Source organism: Muntiacus reevesi, chromosome 1, assembly GCF_963930625.1.
Source record: "Muntiacus reevesi chromosome 1, mMunRee1.1, whole genome shotgun sequence".
NCBI lineage: Eukaryota > Metazoa > Chordata > Mammalia > Artiodactyla > Cervidae > Muntiacus > Muntiacus reevesi.
This window is the reverse complement of record NC_089249.1, coordinates 42,131,286-42,149,883: the sequence shown is the minus strand read 5'-3', so window position 1 is coordinate 42,149,883 and position 18,598 is coordinate 42,131,286. Positions and strand designations below refer to the sequence as shown.

Here is an 18,598-nt window from a genome sequence, read left to right as displayed (position 1 = left end):
CTTTCAGCAATTTTAGTAGAACCAACACCTTAAGTAGTAAGAATACATGTCACAACAGAGTAGGTAACAAGTCTCCCATTTTTTTTAAAAAAAGAATTATTCTTTGGCAGTACTACTTCCTTGTAAATCAAGAAAATAGAAAAAAAAAAGGAAAAAAAAAAGTTCCTGAATAGTAAGCTTCCAACAAGAGAGCATATTAAGACATACAATGAAACTCAGAAGAAAGACCCCACAGTTTTAACTGCCAAAATTTCCTGCCTGGGAAATAATCAATTAAATATATATTTGGTTCCTAGTTATGTTTCACTTTGTACTGTTTTTTTTCTTTCTTTGAGTCAAATTTTAACCTTTAATAAGCTTTCACGATTAGGTGTTCTAGAAACACAGATGATGACAAAGCCAAATATGGCTCCAAATAAATACTCATTTCAGAAAGTCTATGGATGACATTAGTTTCAGGTGGCTAAATATTTCCAGGAGGAAGTTGATGTTTCGAGTTATTTACAAAAGGGACAAAGAATATGCAGTTTTGTAAGCCTAAACCCACGCTGATTTATGTCGCCTGTAACCACCATCCCCTCGTCTCCTGCAGAAGGGTTTCCAAACGGTCCTGTCAGGGCTGCCTCAGTGCTGCACTCCCGCATGCAGGACCTGGAGGAGAAGGTGTAAGCAGGCAGGAGCTTTTCAGCTCTCCTCTGAAGACACAAGTGTTCGCCCAATGCTTAAAGAAAGGTTCCACTCTGGTGTAAGAACACTGTAAGTGACAAGCCCAGGCCCACCACGTTGGACTGTGCCATCTCTGAGCTGTGCCAAAGGCCTCGAGTAGGGACTGAAATCCAGGCCACACCTGGGTAGCCAAGTCAAGAACCTGGGCAGCTGCATGTGCCCAGAGGAAACACCTTTTCTCAATCTGCACAAAGCTGCCAAAGAGGCCAACTGCTTCAGTACTGAACACAGGATTACACAATGTGGCCTCCTGCTTCCTCTCTGACTTAATTTCTTTACACTCTGTTCCAGAGACACTGGCCCCCAGGTGTTTGTCCAACATGCCAGACATGTTTCCCGCAGGGCCTCTGTATTCGCTGTTCCCCTCTGCTTGACAGGTCTTCTCCCAGAGAGCCAGCACAGCTCATTTCCTCACCTCCCTCAGTTCCTGACATAGTATCACTTTTATGCCAGGACTTCTCTCATGATCCTATTTAACATCAAGATCCTCCTACTCACCCTTTCCTGCTCATAATTTTCTCCATAACACTCATCTCCATCTACCTCATGATATAGTTTACTTATTTAGTTCAATATCTATCCCAATGGAATGTAACCTCCACAAGGGCAGGGATTAATATGTTTCATTCAGCGATACAGTTTTCATTGGCTCAAATAATGCCCAGTGTGGATTAGCTGTTCAGTAAATAGTCACTGAAAGAATACATGAGTAAACAAATGAAGAAACAAGCATGAGATGACATCAGTAAGGAGAGCCCTATAGCCATGATTTTGAAAGAAAATAAAATTATTTCCAAGAACTGGGGGAAAAAAACAAGCATTTACTTAGAACCTCCAGCATGCCACACATCATACTAGATGTCTTCTAGTCCCCCAAATTATTCCACTTTACAGGCGAGCAAACAGTATAGTTAACTAATTTTTAAAGAAAGGTTAAGTAATTGTTCCCAGGTCACAAAGCTGCTGAATGGGAAAGCACCTGTTTTTCCAAATCCTGTCTTGCTTCTTCGTTGTTCTACTGAACAATTTCTTGAATGACTACTATTTACCCGAAAACTATTTTAGGCACCTTAGATATACATCAGTTAAAAAACAGGAAAAAAAAATTGCTTCATGGAATTTATATTCCAATAAACAGACAGTAACTAATAAACATAATAAAGACACTATAGTATATAAGTAATGAATTACATAGTATACCGGAGAGTGATTAAGAGTCATGGGGAAAAGAATTGTAGGTAAGGGCACTGGCAACGCGAGACTGGGTGAAGGAGGACTTGCAACTTTAAATAGGTCAGATTAGGTCTCTCTGGGGAGGTCACAATTAAGTCAAGACATGGAGGTGAAGTATGTGTGTGCAAATATTCGCAGGAAAACATTCCCAGTAGAGGAACTACACAGTACCACAGTCCTGAAGTAGGAGTAACTGGCACGTGTGAAAAGAGCACTGAGGCTAGTGTGGCGGCCATGGAGAGAGAGAGAGAGAGAGAACAGTAAAAGCTGAAGTCAGAGAAGCAAGGGAGTGGGGAGGCTGTGAAGGAACAGATCATGCAGGAACTTGTAGGTCATTACAAGAATGAGGTTTTTACTCCTTGTGAAACAGAAGATTTTGAGCAGAGAAAGGCCATGATCTGATTTAGCTTTTGAAACACAGGTCCAGGAGTAAACAACACAACGTTAGAAAACTTTCTGAGGGTAAGTACTTTGTGTTAAACTTCTCTTGTAATCTTCTTTGGGATTTAATACATCTCTGTGCAAATATTAAATAATATACATTACAAAAAAAGAATACATGGACAGGAAGCCTCTGGAAACATTGCTGATCATCTCAGAAATGGCCCAAGATAGACATCAGGGACACTCAGCAGTGATTTCTCATAACCTTCATTTACCAACTAGAACATTCTGGTATAAACATCCCAAACAATGACCTCGAAAGGCCTTTCCATATTCTTCTTCTCCATCCTCCATCACTTCTTACCCCTATTTTCTCCTTCCAAAATCAAACTCCTTTTAAAAAAAAAAAAAATCTACATGACACACACACTATCATCCCCTTTCTGGGCTCCATTCACTTGTTGATCTATTTCCATCTTTTGCTGTTACTTTCCTGAAATTACTTTCTTTCAGGATTACTAAAACTACCTCACCCAACTATCCAGTGGATAATTTAGGCTTCCCTTACTCAACCTCTCAGCAGCACTCACAACACAGACCTACTCTGAAACAATCTTCTCTCCCGCCTTCTGGGTCCTATCCTTTGGCCTGCTGCTCCGCAATGTCTACTGAGAACTTTCCCTCCTCAACCAGAGCTCCTGAGGTTACCAGACCTCTTCTTTTCTCCAGACCAGGAACTGGCAAACTATGGCCCACAAGGTACATCTGGCCTGCTGCCTGTTTTTGTAACAAAGTTTATCAGAATTGATCCAATTTTATTTATTTATTTTTTTTTTTTAGAATTGATCCAATTTTAAAATCTGTGGCTGCTTTCACATCGCAGTGGGCAGGGCTGAAGAGGTGTGGAGAGACTACATGCTTCACGAAGCCTAAATATTCACTCTCTGGCTCATTAAAGAAAAAGCTTGCTGACCCCCAGGTATATACATTCTCCCTAAGTGCCCATTTTAAATACATGCTGGCATTTCTAAAATTTATGCCTCTAACTTCACTTCTTCTCTGAGCTAGAGATTCCTCTATCCAATTACCTATTTAATGTTTCTATTTCCCACAGGAAAATCAATATAAACCTGACTAAAATTACTTCTTAATTCTTTTTGAAAATTTATCTTTCCCATTTATTATCAACTGCTCAAATCAAAAATCTAGGCATCATCCTGCTTCCTCCCTCTTCTTTTTCATATACAATCCATTAACAAGTTCGGTTCATTCAAAATACACCTTGAATCTATCAACATCTCTGCACAACTTCCATCACCCTAGTTGTAACTGACCTGCATTATCACAGCTGTCTGACTGACCGACCTGCTTCCACTTATTTTCCTCCTCAATCCATTCTCCACAGCAATCAAATCATGCTATACTTTACTCAATTTTCATAGCAATCCTACAAGGTAATTACTATTACTATTCCCACTGTCCAAATAAGAAAAATTAAAAGGCTTAAAAAATCTGTGACTTGCTTTAGTAAAACACAAACTAATGAGTGACAGAGACTGCAGATCATTCACCTATAAACTGAAGTTCCTTCTTTTTCAGAACTCAGTCCTGTGTGAGCACCCTAAATCCCTGCCTATGTGACCCCTATACTTTCAGGCACAGAATACAGTAATTTCAGTCATTCATTATATCCAATGTCCTACGGCAGTCGTTACCTTCTAACATAGTGAACCATACCCTACCTTTCTCCCATGAATCTACATTTCCTGATCTAATTCTCTATTTCTTTATCGTATCTACCAATTTCTAATTTGTTCTCATGTATTCAAAAGACATGGACCTTCACATACACGTGAGTCACAAACAGGATTCCCTAAGCCAACAATGTTTTGTTATACACCGTGTCCTGGTGGGGAGGGAGAGAGAGAGAGAGACAGAGAGAGAGAGAGAGACAGAGAGAGAGACAGAGAGAGACAGAGAGAGACAGAGAGAGAGAGAGAGAGAGAGAGAGAGAGAGACAGAGAGAGAGACAGAGACAGAGAGAGAGAGACAGAGAGAAACAGAGAGAGAGAGAGAGAGAGAGAGAGAGAGAGAGAGAGAGAGAGAGAGAGAGAGAGAGGGAGAGAGAGGGTGTGTGTGCGTCTTTGTGCGTGTGAACCCAGATTCGTGGCCTGGTGTTCCAAGCAGAGAGAGAGAAAGTGTGTGTGTGTGTGTCTGTGTCTGTGCGGTGAACCCAGACTCGTGGCTAGATGAGACGATCTGGTACCATTAGCTAGAATAAGGTGGCAATCACTCAGTGTGTTCAGAGCCTGTGCTCTCTAACTTGCCTCCCCATCTACTTACTATTGTTTCATACTGGCTACATTTACTCAAAAACCTGGCCTCTTGCACACTTACATTTTTCATCTTTAGCCTATTCTGCGAATTTCAAAGGACAAGGAGATTATATTTTGTAGAGTCTCTTTGTTGTACTATTTGTACTGTTCTTTCCTTCCTTCACCATGAATAAATATGAATTATGTCTAGCACACGTGCATGTTCTCTCAAAGAAGCTATGCAAATTTTGCTATTCATATTTAATCCCCAAGGATAAAATACTTACTTTTCCTATAATATCAATTTTTTCATATCATCAACCAGTTATCACCGAATGAAAGTAACAAAAACTTGCACTTTTTCACTTTTAGTCCTTCCCTTTTATACAAACAAATAATCAACTCTGGACTTCGACAACTTCTCACTCTAGAAAGAATATGAACTACAGTGTTTTCAAAAGTCTGCTTCTTCTTCTAACTTTAGTTTGCATTGAGGGGGGGAATGCAGCTTACCACTGCAAGTCCTGTTGTCAGCATTCAGAGAGTAGTGGGCAGGGCATCCACAAACGAAACCTCCGACTGGCACAGCCAAGCAGAGGTGGGAGCAGTGCCCGTTGCTGGAAGCACACTCGTTCCATCCTGCCTGCCGTGAGGAGTGAAACACGAGGATGTCCATCACATAATCCAAGTGGCCTTGAATGATGGTGCGGTTTTGGCCACTGGTTTTGTTGGCACGCTCAATGCTGCGTCGGCTCCAGTCCGTCCAGTAGATGTAATCTTGGTACTGAGTTAAGCCAAAAGGATGAGGCAAGTCATCTGCTATAACTTCACGGTTGAGTCCTATTTTCAGAAAGGCAGCAGACAGGGGAGACGCAGAAAGATGTAATATGTGAGAAAGTGAGAGTCTTGTTGGCAAAGAAAAAGAAAAGGTAACATTTAAAACATTACTTTTGTAAGCAATTTAAAGTAGAAGAATTCCTTCAAAAGCAATTCTTAAACCAGACAAGTCTTCTGAAATCAATCCATCTTCAATCTGAACCCATACCTCAAACTAATATTTTTTTGTTCTAAAGATCACTGAGTTTGTTTAAACTCCTATAGATGGTCTATTTTGATTGTGGTCTTACTTTCCCTCCATAAAGGTCTACAGTTCAACTCTTTTTCCTTCCATAAAAAGATGGAAATGTATATACTGTATTTTACTGCTATAAAAAGTCACTTCAGAAATATCCAGGGAGTTATAAATTCCATTATAAGCCCAACAGTAATGAAATTCCACATATTAAAGAGATATGAATCCAAGTACTTGGCCCACTATTAATAAATAGGATACAATGTGAGACAGAGGATGAACCTAGACATTCAGATGAAGTTTTATAAACAGTATCATATCTAACCTATGGTAAACAGCAGCCACTGATTTTTGCATGGAAAGGATTATATACTATCTCTCTGAACAAAGAAAAGAATAGAGCTTACCAAGCATATTTGAAGACTCTATTAAGTTGGTGTCCAGGTCTGTCCAATAAAGCCTCCTTTTAGCATAATCAATAGTTAGGCCGTTTGCTCGTCCCACATTTGGAACTAGTGTAGTACGTTCACTTCCATCCATGGCAGCTCTGTCTATCTTAGGTTTTCCACCCCATTCAGTCCAATACATAAATCTAAATTCAAACCAATGGATATTTAACATTTCACTTTTGATTATTTGTGAGAAAGGATCATATTCATGTACTGAAAGTCATAGTAACTAAGTAAATTTAAAGAAAATATACACTAAATCAAGGAAATTGGCAAAGCAAAATCATAGCTATTAATTTTTTTCAATTACATTGGCAGTCTCAACTAAATATTTTTTTTCATATCCTAAAAAGGAAGTGAGTCAGCTTTCCTTAGTGTTTCCAATGAATCTGTTCCATCCAAAACCTAGGAATTGGAAACAAACCCATGGTTTCCTTACTGCAGCACTTGCATTTATAAAACTAATATTCAAGAAGAAGATAGCAAAGGATTAAAGCGCTAGTCTCAGAATTTGACTCACTTCAGAACAAAATACATGTATTTCTGAAGACAAGTAATTGGAGTTTCTAAATTTTTAAAACTTACTTTCTGATTTGTGTAAATCACTCTCCCAAAAACCAAGTTGCAGCAGTACATCAAAGGGACAACTTAACAACTGTGAACTGAAGTTTAAAAGGAGAGTTTGAAATGCATTTGGTCACACTGTCCGAGGTAACACACCACCAAATCACACACACCCCTCGGTGTGTCAGCTGAGCAATGAACACTACTACTCAGTCCCTGTGAATGTCCTCTTTTGGGTTTTTCACGTTAACTGGAGAGCAGCCGCACAGTACAGACTTTGGCAGATGAGGAGGGCAAGGCCCAACAAGAAGCGCAACTGATCTGTCTAATGTCTTCAAGCCAGTCACATGGCAGAGCTAGAACTAGAAGGTAATTCTCAGCCAAATGCCTTTTGGACTGAACCAACAGTGCTAGTTTCAAGACACTTTGAATACTGGGTCTAGGAAAGCTCTCCGCATGCCACGTCTCATCAACTACCCAAACGAGACATTCACTCATCAGTCCATGAGCTGATGGTTGACTTGGTAGCAATGTATAAACACACATTTCTGAAAACTCAAGTTGCCTTGGGCTTTGTTTGCATTTGTATTTGTCAGCTAACAGGCACGAGTACATCCCAAGAGCCAAAGAGAAAACAACTGTGGGAGAAATATCACAGTTGCCAGCAGCCACGTAAACTAGAGTCCTTCATCCCAACTACTAAATTTTTGTGTCTGGTAACTAATACCTAGAGTAAAAATCACCATAGACCAATCACAACATGTCAGCATAGAGATGGTGCCTTTGGTATGACTTTCTAACTACATGGCCAGCAAGTTAACCATGGAATTGACTGATTCAGGGAAACAACTTTTCAATATGGCCATGGTCAATGTGCTCATATGTTTACAAGGTTAACTTCTGCTTTTTAAAATGGAGTTATTCTTCAAAATTCAGCTTTCTTACATGATGGATTTTTGTTGTCGTTGTTGTTCAGTCGTCCAGTTGTGTCCAATTCTTTGTGACCCCATGGACTGCGGCACGCCAGGCCTCCCAGTCCCTTACCATTTCCCAGAGCTTGCCCAAGTTCATGTCCAGTGCATCAGTGATGCCATCCAGCCATCTCATCCTCTGACACCCTCCTCTCCCTCTGCCCACAGTTTTTCCCAGCATCAGGGACTTTTCCAATGAGTCAGCTCTTCACATCAGATGACCAAAATACTGGAGCTTCAACTTCAGCATCAGTCCTTCCAATGAGTATTCAGGGTTGATTTCCCTTAAGATTGACTGGTTTGATCTCCTTGCTCTCCAAGGGACTTGCAGGAGTCTTCTCCAGCACCACAGTTTGAAGGCATCAATTCTTTGGCATTTTGCCTTCTTTACAGTCCAGCTCTCACAACCATACATGACCACTGGGAAGACCATAGCCTTGACTATACAGATCTTTTTTTAAAACTTGCTAAATCATGTAAGAAGGATCATCTATCCTTGAAAAACATGTCACGTTGTAAATAAATTTATCAGAAAGTTCACTGTTTAATATCAAAGTTTCTCCAAGTTTATAATAATAACTAATTATCCATTTTTGAATAAATGAACATTCTAAAGTAGAGCTTTTTAATGTAGTTATTTCTTAGCACTCATTATCTCAGTGGGTTTACTTTCACAGGTTTAGAATCTGGTATAACTTGGGAGAGAGTGTAAGCAAATAGACTTCATGACACCTTTCAAAAGGCTGTGTACTTAGCATATAAATACAATCATTAATATTTCATTACTAACCCATTTCACTAATTTTTAGTCACCTAATGCTAATAATGACAAAAGTAAAATTCAGCTAATTATTAATTCTAAATCAGTGAAATCTCAACTAATGATTTTAAGATAAAACCTATCTATGATTTACCTGTCAGCTTCCTAATAAGTATGATTTAAAGACATCAAGAATATAATCCATAACTAGGCCATGCACAATACAGTTGCAAAGAATGCATATGAAAAGCTGCTTACCCTTCAGCGGGGTCCAACGCAAGAGCTCTGGGACTATCTAGGTCTTTCCACACCAAAACTTGTCGGTGCTGCCCATCCAACTTTGACACCTCAATTCGATTGGTTCCCGTGTCTGCCCAGTACAAGTTCTTCCCAAGCCAGTCTACGGCCATGCCTTCTGGATAATCTAAGCCAAATTCTACAACGTGTTCCAGGGCACTGCCATTCATAAAGGCTCTGCTGATGGTCTGCAGAAATAAGATTAACAATGATGTCACAGAGCTTAGATACAAAACCCTAAGGTTTTAAGGGAAGATACAGAAGAGCCAAAGGCACAGTTTCTCAATACAATTTCACATATTTTATGAGCACAGTAAAAAAAAAAAAATGACGTCAACCTCCAATGAACACAACTGCAACCTCAAGTTTCACTGTCAATTCCGGGATAAATTTTCCAAAGTCTTAATAATCAGAAATTTACTCTAGGAAAACAGTGGAGTGACTATTCTTGTAAAACTTATTAGTAATCAAGTGAAAAGGATGTGACCAGAGTATTGTAGACTTTTAACTGGTAGTCAGTTGCCTGACTTTCAGTTTCCTGACTTCCAACCTGGTGGCGCAGATGGTAAAGAATATGCCTGAATTGCAAGGGGCCCAGGTTCGGTCTCTGGGTTGGGAAGATCCCCTGAAGTAGGGAATAGCAACTCACTCCAGTCTTTTTTTTCTTTTTTCATTTATTTTTATTAGTTGGAGGCTAATTACTTCACAACATTGCAGTGGGTTTTGTCATACATTGACATGAATCAGCCATGGAGTTACATGCATTCCCCATCCCGATCCCCCCTCCCACCTCCCTCTCCACCCGATCCCTCTGGGTCTTCCCAGTGCACCAGGCCCGAGCACTTGTCTCATGCATTCCACCTGGGCTGGTGATCTGTTTCACTATAGATAATATACATGCTTTTCTCTCGAAACATCCCACCCTCGCCTTCTCCCAGAGTCCAAAAGTCTGTTCTGTACATCTGTGTCTCTTTTTCTGTTTTGCATATAGGGTTATCATTACCATCTTTCTAAATTCCATATATATGTGTTAGTATGCTGTAACTCCAGTCTTCTTGCCTGGAAAATCCCATGGACAGAGGAGCCTGGAGGGCTACAGTCTATGGGGTTGCAAACAGTCAGACACGACTGAGTGACTAACAAACACACAGCTTCCTAAAGGTGCTTGAGAGTATGCAAAGTCATTGCATCAACTGAGGAAGAGCAGATACCTTATAAAATGCATATGACACTAATCATATCATTACCACTGTAGCTATGAATCCCCTAAAAATTAAAACAGTCATAATTCAAGCTACTAATAATAGCTCTTACTTCATGGAAAGTGCCATCCTAAGTGTTTGGTGTACATATATTTTCTCATTTAATGCTCACAAAAGCACTGCAAGATAGGCATTATCTCTGCTTTCAAGATGAGGAAACTCACAGGCCCACACAATAAAGCATTTATTTACTCACTCATTTAACAGATTTTACTGACCACCATTACAGTCTAACTCTGGCTCTAACACGATTTTTGCATATTAGACAAAGTTTTACAAAAGCTATTTAAAACAGGTCCAAAAGAATCTGGAAGAAGGAAGACTTATGCTCTAGATTTTCTGGTCAAGAGCTCCTCCTTACTGACTCAGTAAGCTTGTCAATATTTATTCTAGGGATGGGAGGGGCGGGGGAGAGAAGATATGCTATAACTTATAATTGGCATTTTCTACCTCAGTCAGGTGTCAAAAAATTTTTTTTTAATAAACTAAGAGTCAAGTCTCTATAAGCCATTTATGTGAAGAATACAAGTGCTTACTCTCTAGCTGAGGAAAATGTCACTTATGTATTCAAATAGAATGAAACAGAGGAAGATTATGTCTTGCAGATTTAGAATACTCAAAACTATCTTGCACTAAAAACACTAGAGATACTTAACAAAATACTGAATGGGCCTTCTCCTTGGCTTCCTTTAAAATGTTAAGGGTTTTTTGTTGAACTCTTGCCCATTAAGTAATGAAGGAAGCTGATAACAGCATGAAGACTCAGAAAATCTTGAAGCTCTCCCCACTGGTCCCCAGTTTTAATATTCCAATTCTTTGGCTAACCTTGAGTGATATGTCAGTCCAGTAAATACGGTTGTCTGTCACATCAAAATCCAAAGCAGAAGCTTCTTTGACACCAGTGAGTGGAATGGCCACGTTATTATTATTAGTTTCCAAAGAAATTCTCCTGATGTCAGCTCTTCGTGAAAACAGAAGGAAAGCCTCTGGGACAATGCAGGTCTTCATGTCACTGATGAGTTCAAAACCAATGGGGCAGGCACAGCGAAGGCCCTGGGGTCTATAGAGGCAGAGATGGCTACATCCCCCATTATCCTCAGCGCAGGGGTTGGAACCTAAAATACAAATTCATTATAAAAGGACACACAATCAACATAATCAACACATTTTCAATTTAAATGAGTAGGCATCTCCTTAACAAAGAACTAGGATTATATTTGTCCCCAAATCTCAAGTTTCAGTTCTAATCTCACAAACAAGCATTATGAGGATTAACAGGGAATAAAAGGCCAGGAAAACTGGTGCAGACCTGCAGCCCCAGCTATGCCAGAGGCTGAGCAGGATGGTTCCAGCCCAGGAGTTCTGACTGGAGTTGCACTAGGCTGACTGGGTGTCTGACTAAGTTGGTGGCAGTATGGTGATGTCCCAGGAGCGGTGAATTGGCCCAAGCTGAAAATGGAGCAGGTTAGGAAGCAACAGTTGGAACTGGACATGGAACAACAGACTGGTTCCAAATAGGAAAAGGAGTATCTCAAGGCTATATATTGTCACCCTGCTTATTTAACTTATATCCAGAGTACATCATGAGAAACACTGGGCTGGAGGAAGCACAAGCTATAATCAAGATTGCCGGGAGAAATATCAATAACCTCAGATATGCAGACGGCACCACCCTTATGGCAGAAAGTGAAGAGGAACTAAAGAGCCTCTTGATGAAAGTGAAAGTGGAGAGTGAAAAAGTTGGCTTAAAGCTCAACATTCAGAAAACTAAGATCATGGCATCCGGTCCCATCACTTCAGGGTAAACAGATGGGGAAACAGTAGAAACAGTGGCTGACTTTATTTTTCTGGGCTCCAAAATCACTGCAGATGGTGACTGCAGCCTAGAAATTAAAAGATGCTTACTCCTTGGAAGGAAAGTTATGACCAACCTAGATAGCATATTAAAAAGCAGAGACAACACTTTGTCAACAAAGGTCTGTCCAGTCAAAGCTATGGTTTTTCCAGTGGTCATGTATGGATGTGAGAGGTGGACTATAAAGAAAGCTGAGCACAGAAGAATTGATGCTTTTGAACTGTGGTGTTGGAGATGACTCTTGAGAGTCCCTTGGACTGCAAGGAGATCCAACCAGTCCATCCTAAAGGAGATCATTCCTGGATGTTCATTGGAAGGACTGATGTTGAAGGTGAAACTCCAATACTTCGGCCACCTGATGTGACAAGCTGACTCACTGGACAAGACCTGATGCTGGGAAAGATTGAAGGAGGGAGAAGAAGGGGACGAAGAAGATGAGATGGTTGGATGGCATCACCGACTCAATGGACATGAGTTTGAGTAAACTCCAGGAGTTGGTGATGGACAGGGAGGCCTGGCGTGCTGTGGTTCATGGGGTTGCAGAGAGTCGGACACGACTGAGCGACTGAACTGAAAACAGAGCAGGTCAAAACTCTTGTGCTGATCAACTGGGAATAAACGTATGACAAAATTACTTTCCTGTGTATCCAAAGGAACCTTTAAGCAAACTGCATGATTCATACGATAGAAGTTCTTCTTCTGACAGAGTGTGTGGTTATTAAGTTTAGCCCTTCAATTCAAACTATGCAGCCAGTATTGAACCAACATTTAAAGGTCCATCCCTGCCAATCGATCCAATGACTTCTCATTTGTCCCTGGGTAAACACCTTTAAAGAAACTTCTTGATTCAAAAATTATTCATGGATACCTAGATGGTACCCAGCACTGGGTCATCCACAAGTATCACTGAACTTGGCGATACGCTGAAAACTGGTCTGGAGGTTTCAGGAACCAGAAGAAAGTGATTTGGAGTATTTTCTCCTGGGACGTTTATCTGGGTTTGACTGTGGGAAGTGGAAGTTGACTGATATACCCTTGGAAAGAAGGTAATTGTCTAAAAACTGTTCACTGTCTTCCTTGACTTAGCCACTATGAAACACCATGGGCTATGAAGTAAAAGGCAACAAATTTTTAAGAAAAATGTAAAATGTACTTGTACCACAAAGAATATATTAACTTTGTGAGCTTCAACAAATTAAGAAATCTCCTTAAAAGAGAAAAAAAAACGTCCATCTCTCATTACAGAAGGCTTAACAGACGATTTTTACATCCTGTCAAAACATCAACAATTTACACTGCTGACTTTATAAGCTGCTAACTATATCTTTTCTCATTCCTGGTTCATCCTCTAAGAGCACTGTGGAATTACCTACCAATGACTCGGTGAACATTTGTGGCCTTCAGGCCCATGAGGTCAGGGAGCTGATCTATGATGACCTCCCGCTCTGCACTGCGTTTGTGTACTCTTTCGATGCTCCGCCTCTGCCAGTCAGTCCAGTAGACATAGTCACCCAACAAGGTAAACCCAAATATGTGGGGGATTTTGTCTTCCACGAGCACTCGTCTCCCAGTCCCATCGGTATTCATAACCTTCAAGTTTAAGTTTAAAGAGAAGGAAGAGGAAAAGATGTGTACTTATTCTTCATATATATGTAAAAAACGACAAAAACCAACCATGCTTTCATCAAAATACAAGAGACCTTAGTTATTTCTATTACAATGCTTTAACAAAATGACAACATGCTGATTTAATAAGAATGATTTCAAAGACTCAATATAGGCTCATATTTAACTTCTATTTCTCCATTCTCTTATTAACCTTCCTTCTAAAAATTCTGACATTAGATTTAGTATGCATCTCCTATACTAAATGACCAAATAAAAATTAAAAGTACAATATTATCACCTTAAGTTTGCTCGTCCATCTGTCTTCAAATTAGTGTACCTTTGCACACATTATACCAGTATATATTTTGTTTTATGACACATTTTATTTTATCCTGAAAGTTTTGCTTTTTTAATATCTAAGTAAACAGATTCAAATAAGGTCACACAGTTTGTAAATAGAATTGGTGTCTTTTTTAGGATTCCTTCTACTTAGTATGTTTTTTATTTCACTGTTCGAAGATTTTTTTTAAACTACACGTTAATAGGATTCTCAATAATCTCTCAGTCCTCTAAGGGTCTAATCACAAAACTGTCAGGTGGCTGACACTCTAGATACTCTCTCCACAACTAAGGTTCGAGTAACTAGGCTGTATCTACAGTAACATGATTAAATTCACCCTGACACTTTCATTACAACAGAAGCAATTTCTCTAGAAGTGGCAAAGGCGTCTAACCTGTCTCTGACACTGCAGAAACACGTACTAATCTTCTGTTCTAAAAGATAGGAAGTCTTCCAAAGCACCAACTTTCAAGTTCCCAAATGATAACATTTCTACCATTTAAAGTGGCCTGGGGGGAAAAAATAAAATAAAATAAAAATGAAATTAAAAAAAAAAAATAAAGTGGCCTGAGGGATCTCCCTGGTGGTCCTCTGGCTAAGATTACAATCTCCCAAATAAAGGCGATCTGGATTCAATCCCTGGTCAGGGAACTAAATTCCACATGCTTCAACTAAAACTCCCGTTAGAAACAACGAAGACTCAGTGCAGCCAAATAAATAAATAAATAAATTTTTTTTTTTTAAAAATGTAGTCTGGGTGCCAGGCAAATCAGCCTTCAGAAATGTCATTCTGTGGCTAAAAACCTGTACATATAAACATCTGCCACCCACTCACCTAAAAAGAAGTATCAGGTACAATCTTAGGCAAGTACTAATTTTTTATCCATAAATTATATTCCACGTAAATCAATACTATGATGCCTAGATGGAATGACAAATACTACCTTTCTCTCTCCTCTCTAAAAATTTTAAAACACTTGCTGACCTTTCCAAAACAGCCAACTCTTTGAAATAAAATATTTAAAAACTGAGCAAAATTGTGCTATAACCTTATAATATCTTCAACTGTAAATATTGATTTATATCTGATGGACGAGAGATTATGTTAGTTAAATGTTCGTATCTGATACAACAGGACTTCTATTAATCCAACTGAATAAATCTGTCTTTAAACAGAATGTTTCTAAAAGTAAAAAAAGATAGTTCAAAATAATTAACTACGACTCCAACCCCTAATATTAAACACTTTTTAAGGTTAATAATTCCTCCTTGAGACATGAGTTTAGATTTTTTTATAGTCACATTTTCCTGCAACAGACCATTCCTAGATATATTTCATTATGTCTATGGTTTATCTTGAAGTTATTTTGGTATTTAAAAAAAGTAATATGACTAAGTGGTCACTTTACTGAAGAAAGAACACAGGCTGATAATCTGTTTACTTATCTAACTAGAAAGTCATCTCAAGAAAACCAGGAACCTAATTCATCTACTTCCTATTACATCGTTCATAGCTACGATTAGAGTCTGATGAAGAACTCAATAAATATTTTTAAAACAATTTTTAAAAGGAAAGCAGTTTCCTAAGACACTCAAGAAACCTTCTTAAAAATGGAAATGAAAATGTATAGAACAGTTCTCATCCTCAGACCCTAGTTTGGTCATGTGCATGAATAAATATTATCCTTGCTCAAATTTTAAATTCATATAAAAATGCACACTACCATCTACTTTTGGAGAATGAACATATTCCTGATTCCCTCCTATAACCAGAGCTCCAAGAAAGAATTTCTGGCCCCATTTTACTACTTACTGCCTGGAAATTCTGATCAGGGTGAAAATCTTTCCTATATAGGATCTAATTTTAAAAAAGACTAGCATTTTGAAGGAAGGCTTATGCATGTGTATTTAAAAGAAGTATATGTGAAATTTTATAGATTTTAATAAAGTATATTAGCATATCTTTTGTTGTTTAGTCTCTAGGTTGTGTCTGACTCTTTGCGACCCCGCCAGGTTCCTCTGTCCATGGGATTATCCAGACAAGAATACTGGAGTGGACTGCCATTTCCTTCTCCAGGGGATCTTCCCAACCCAGGGATCGAACCGTGTCTCCTGCAATGGCAGGCGGATTCCTCACCGCTGAGCCACCAGGGAAGCCCTATTAAGATACTAAAAAACATAATTTAGAATAATCTTTACTGTAGGTAGGAGAAGCTTATTTTAAAACTTGGTCTTGTTGCTTTCATCATAATATGGAGATTATCTCTTGACTCTGGTATCTTCCTCTACCCTCCTTGCAAGAATTTCCTCCCAATACTATTTCCTTCCTTACCAGTAGCTCCAATTTCTCCCTCTCTATAAAGTCCTTCTTTTTTGCCTTTAACACAACAGTTTCCACCATCTTAGAAAGATGTTTAAAAGCTGAAAGATTCCGTTTTTATTCTTTGACAGTGATCTGTAACTGCTGCCTCCACCTAACACCACTCAGTCCCTTCACTTCCTACAACCAGCTGACAACCTGTGACTCAAAGTAGCTACTGAAAACGATCAATGACTACCTTCCTTGTTTTTCTCAGCTTTTCTTAACGTTTGCCTCTTTTGACTCACTGAAACCCTACACTGTGTTTTCATGGCAGGATCTGATATTACTTCTTTTTCTATACAAAGACTGCTTTCTATCTCTTCATTTCACTGGTTCCTCTTTCCTTTTTCAAACCTGGCTGGGTATTTTCCAAGATTTCCTGAGTTGTTCTCTGTAAAACATCATTTAACAAACCTATCAAGTCTTATGCCTTTACTATTACCTTCTGCAGAAAAATTACAAATATGGCAAGCTCTGGTCTAAGGTCTCATTAGTCTCTGCTGCAGTATTTCCAAAGGCATCTCCCCGAAAAGGTACTGTTACCTCACCCAAAATGTCATATACGGAATAGGACACCTATCTCCTCCATTAGGGGCAGGAGTTCATCATCCTATTAGATAGCATCTAACACAGACTGCTGAACAGTCTGTATTATAGAACCCTAAAGTAGTAGTTTCTTATAAGTGTACAGTACATTAAGACATGTTTGATTTTAGTTTATTCCTAGATTCAGTATTGTCTTGCATCAGCTATTTTACTTTTAATAAATTAACACTAATTTTGTTGATTACTACACTCAAATACTGACCTTCCTGTTAAAATTTACTTGCTGATCTAAATGCATACACCAGTTGCCCAATACTGAACTTGTTTTTAAAAATAAAACCTAAATTTCTACTTCAAAAATACTACAGTATTAACCAACTCTCCTTTTTCAGTTATGTGTCCTGCAACATTCCTGATGGTTTATTTTGATAAATTAACAATTTAAACACAAGACAGCTGATTAAATATGAATTCAGATAACAGGCAAAGAATAAAACTGAAAATCACAGTGAGAAATATAACAAAGAAACAATTCCAAAAGATTCTCCTGGTTCACAAAACCCAGCATTTTCTCTTTAGTATTTACTCTTCATTCTTTTGCTCTCTAAAAATCTCTTATGGGGAAATTTACTGGTGATTCAGAGGTTAGGACTCTGCTTCCACTTCAGGGGGCACAGGTTCGATACTTGGTTGGGAAACTAAGATCCCCCGCATGCCTCATGACTCAGCCAAATGCAACAAAACAGAACATCTCTTATGATTATCTAACAATATTCTGGCAGAATTCAACAGATTTGGATTTTAAATATAAACTCTATCACTCATTAGATATGGCAATTTCTCACACAAAAAACAGGAGAACATATCATGCTAAATTATTTAATGAATAAAGAATGTTTACTTCTTAGCACGGTATCAGATGTGTAGTAGATGTTTACTAAATGCTATTTTTCCCCTTCGTTGTTTTTAGTAAAATGCTTTAGTCCCTAAAAGTAAATAGCTACACTTAAATGACTACATTTAATTTAGCAAAATATAGCACTTCAAAATAAAAATTAATAAATAAATATAAAAGGATATGTGGAAATAAAAAACCAAACTATCACACACTTTTAAACAGAATAAAAGCAACACAGACCTTTCTGTATCCTGGCAACTAGTGGGAAACTGCAAGGCTGCAGCCTCATTTTCATTTCTAACACCCATTTTTACTGTTTGCTTATGCAACTTAGATGCATATTAACTAAAACAGTAAGCACAAAGGAGCGAACAGTTGGACAATTTAATTGGAATATACTTTCGCTGTTCTATCAGACCCTCACTTCAATCCCCAGAATCAATGACCATACTTACTAAATGCAAATAACATGAAAAACATGATGAATGCTGAGAAGTTTACAACAGGGCCCCTTCTAGCTAAGAGTTACAATCCAATTGAGGAGGTAATCTACATTTATATTAAAACCACACACATACACCCTTCTCTGGTCTACACCTGATCAGAAAAAACTTGAGCAAGAAGTAGCAATTCAAATCCACCTTCAAGAATTAGAAGAATTTTGACAAAGAGAAAAAGAAAATGATTTTTCAGAATAAAAAAAGTAATACACGTTAAGACGCAGTCCAGAACGTATTGTTTGATTAAAAGAAGCGCTCTGAGGTAAAAAGAATACAAAAGGGACTCAAAGAGACAGCTTCAGGCAGATATTACCTGATAGCCAGATATGAAATTCCAGGTAAGAAAAACTACAGAAAACAAGAAACTTATGAAAGCCACTTTAAGGAGAGTGACACAACACAGCTGTGTGTCAGGAAGACCTCATGTACCTCTATCACTGTGTCCTGACTGTGCTG

The 18,598-nt window shown here is 38.7% G+C and overlaps 1 protein-coding gene across 2 annotated transcripts in view; it reads right to left on the bottom strand.

The window, feature by feature from the left end:
• Window positions 1-18,598, bottom strand: part of LRP6 (LDL receptor related protein 6) — a 165,354-nt gene that overhangs the window by 40,348 nt on the left and 106,408 nt on the right. For both annotated transcript variants that reach the window (XM_065941188.1, XM_065941181.1), the window contains exons 8-12: window positions 13,262-13,478; window positions 10,859-11,148; window positions 8,733-8,959; window positions 6,138-6,322; window positions 5,172-5,498 (exon numbers count right to left, since the gene is read on the bottom strand). In XM_065941188.1, coding sequence (XP_065797260.1) covers window positions 5,172-5,498; window positions 6,138-6,322; window positions 8,733-8,959; window positions 10,859-11,148; window positions 13,262-13,478 — 1,246 coding nt within the window. The remainder of the gene's footprint in view (window positions 1-5,171; window positions 5,499-6,137; window positions 6,323-8,732; window positions 8,960-10,858; window positions 11,149-13,261; window positions 13,479-18,598) is intronic.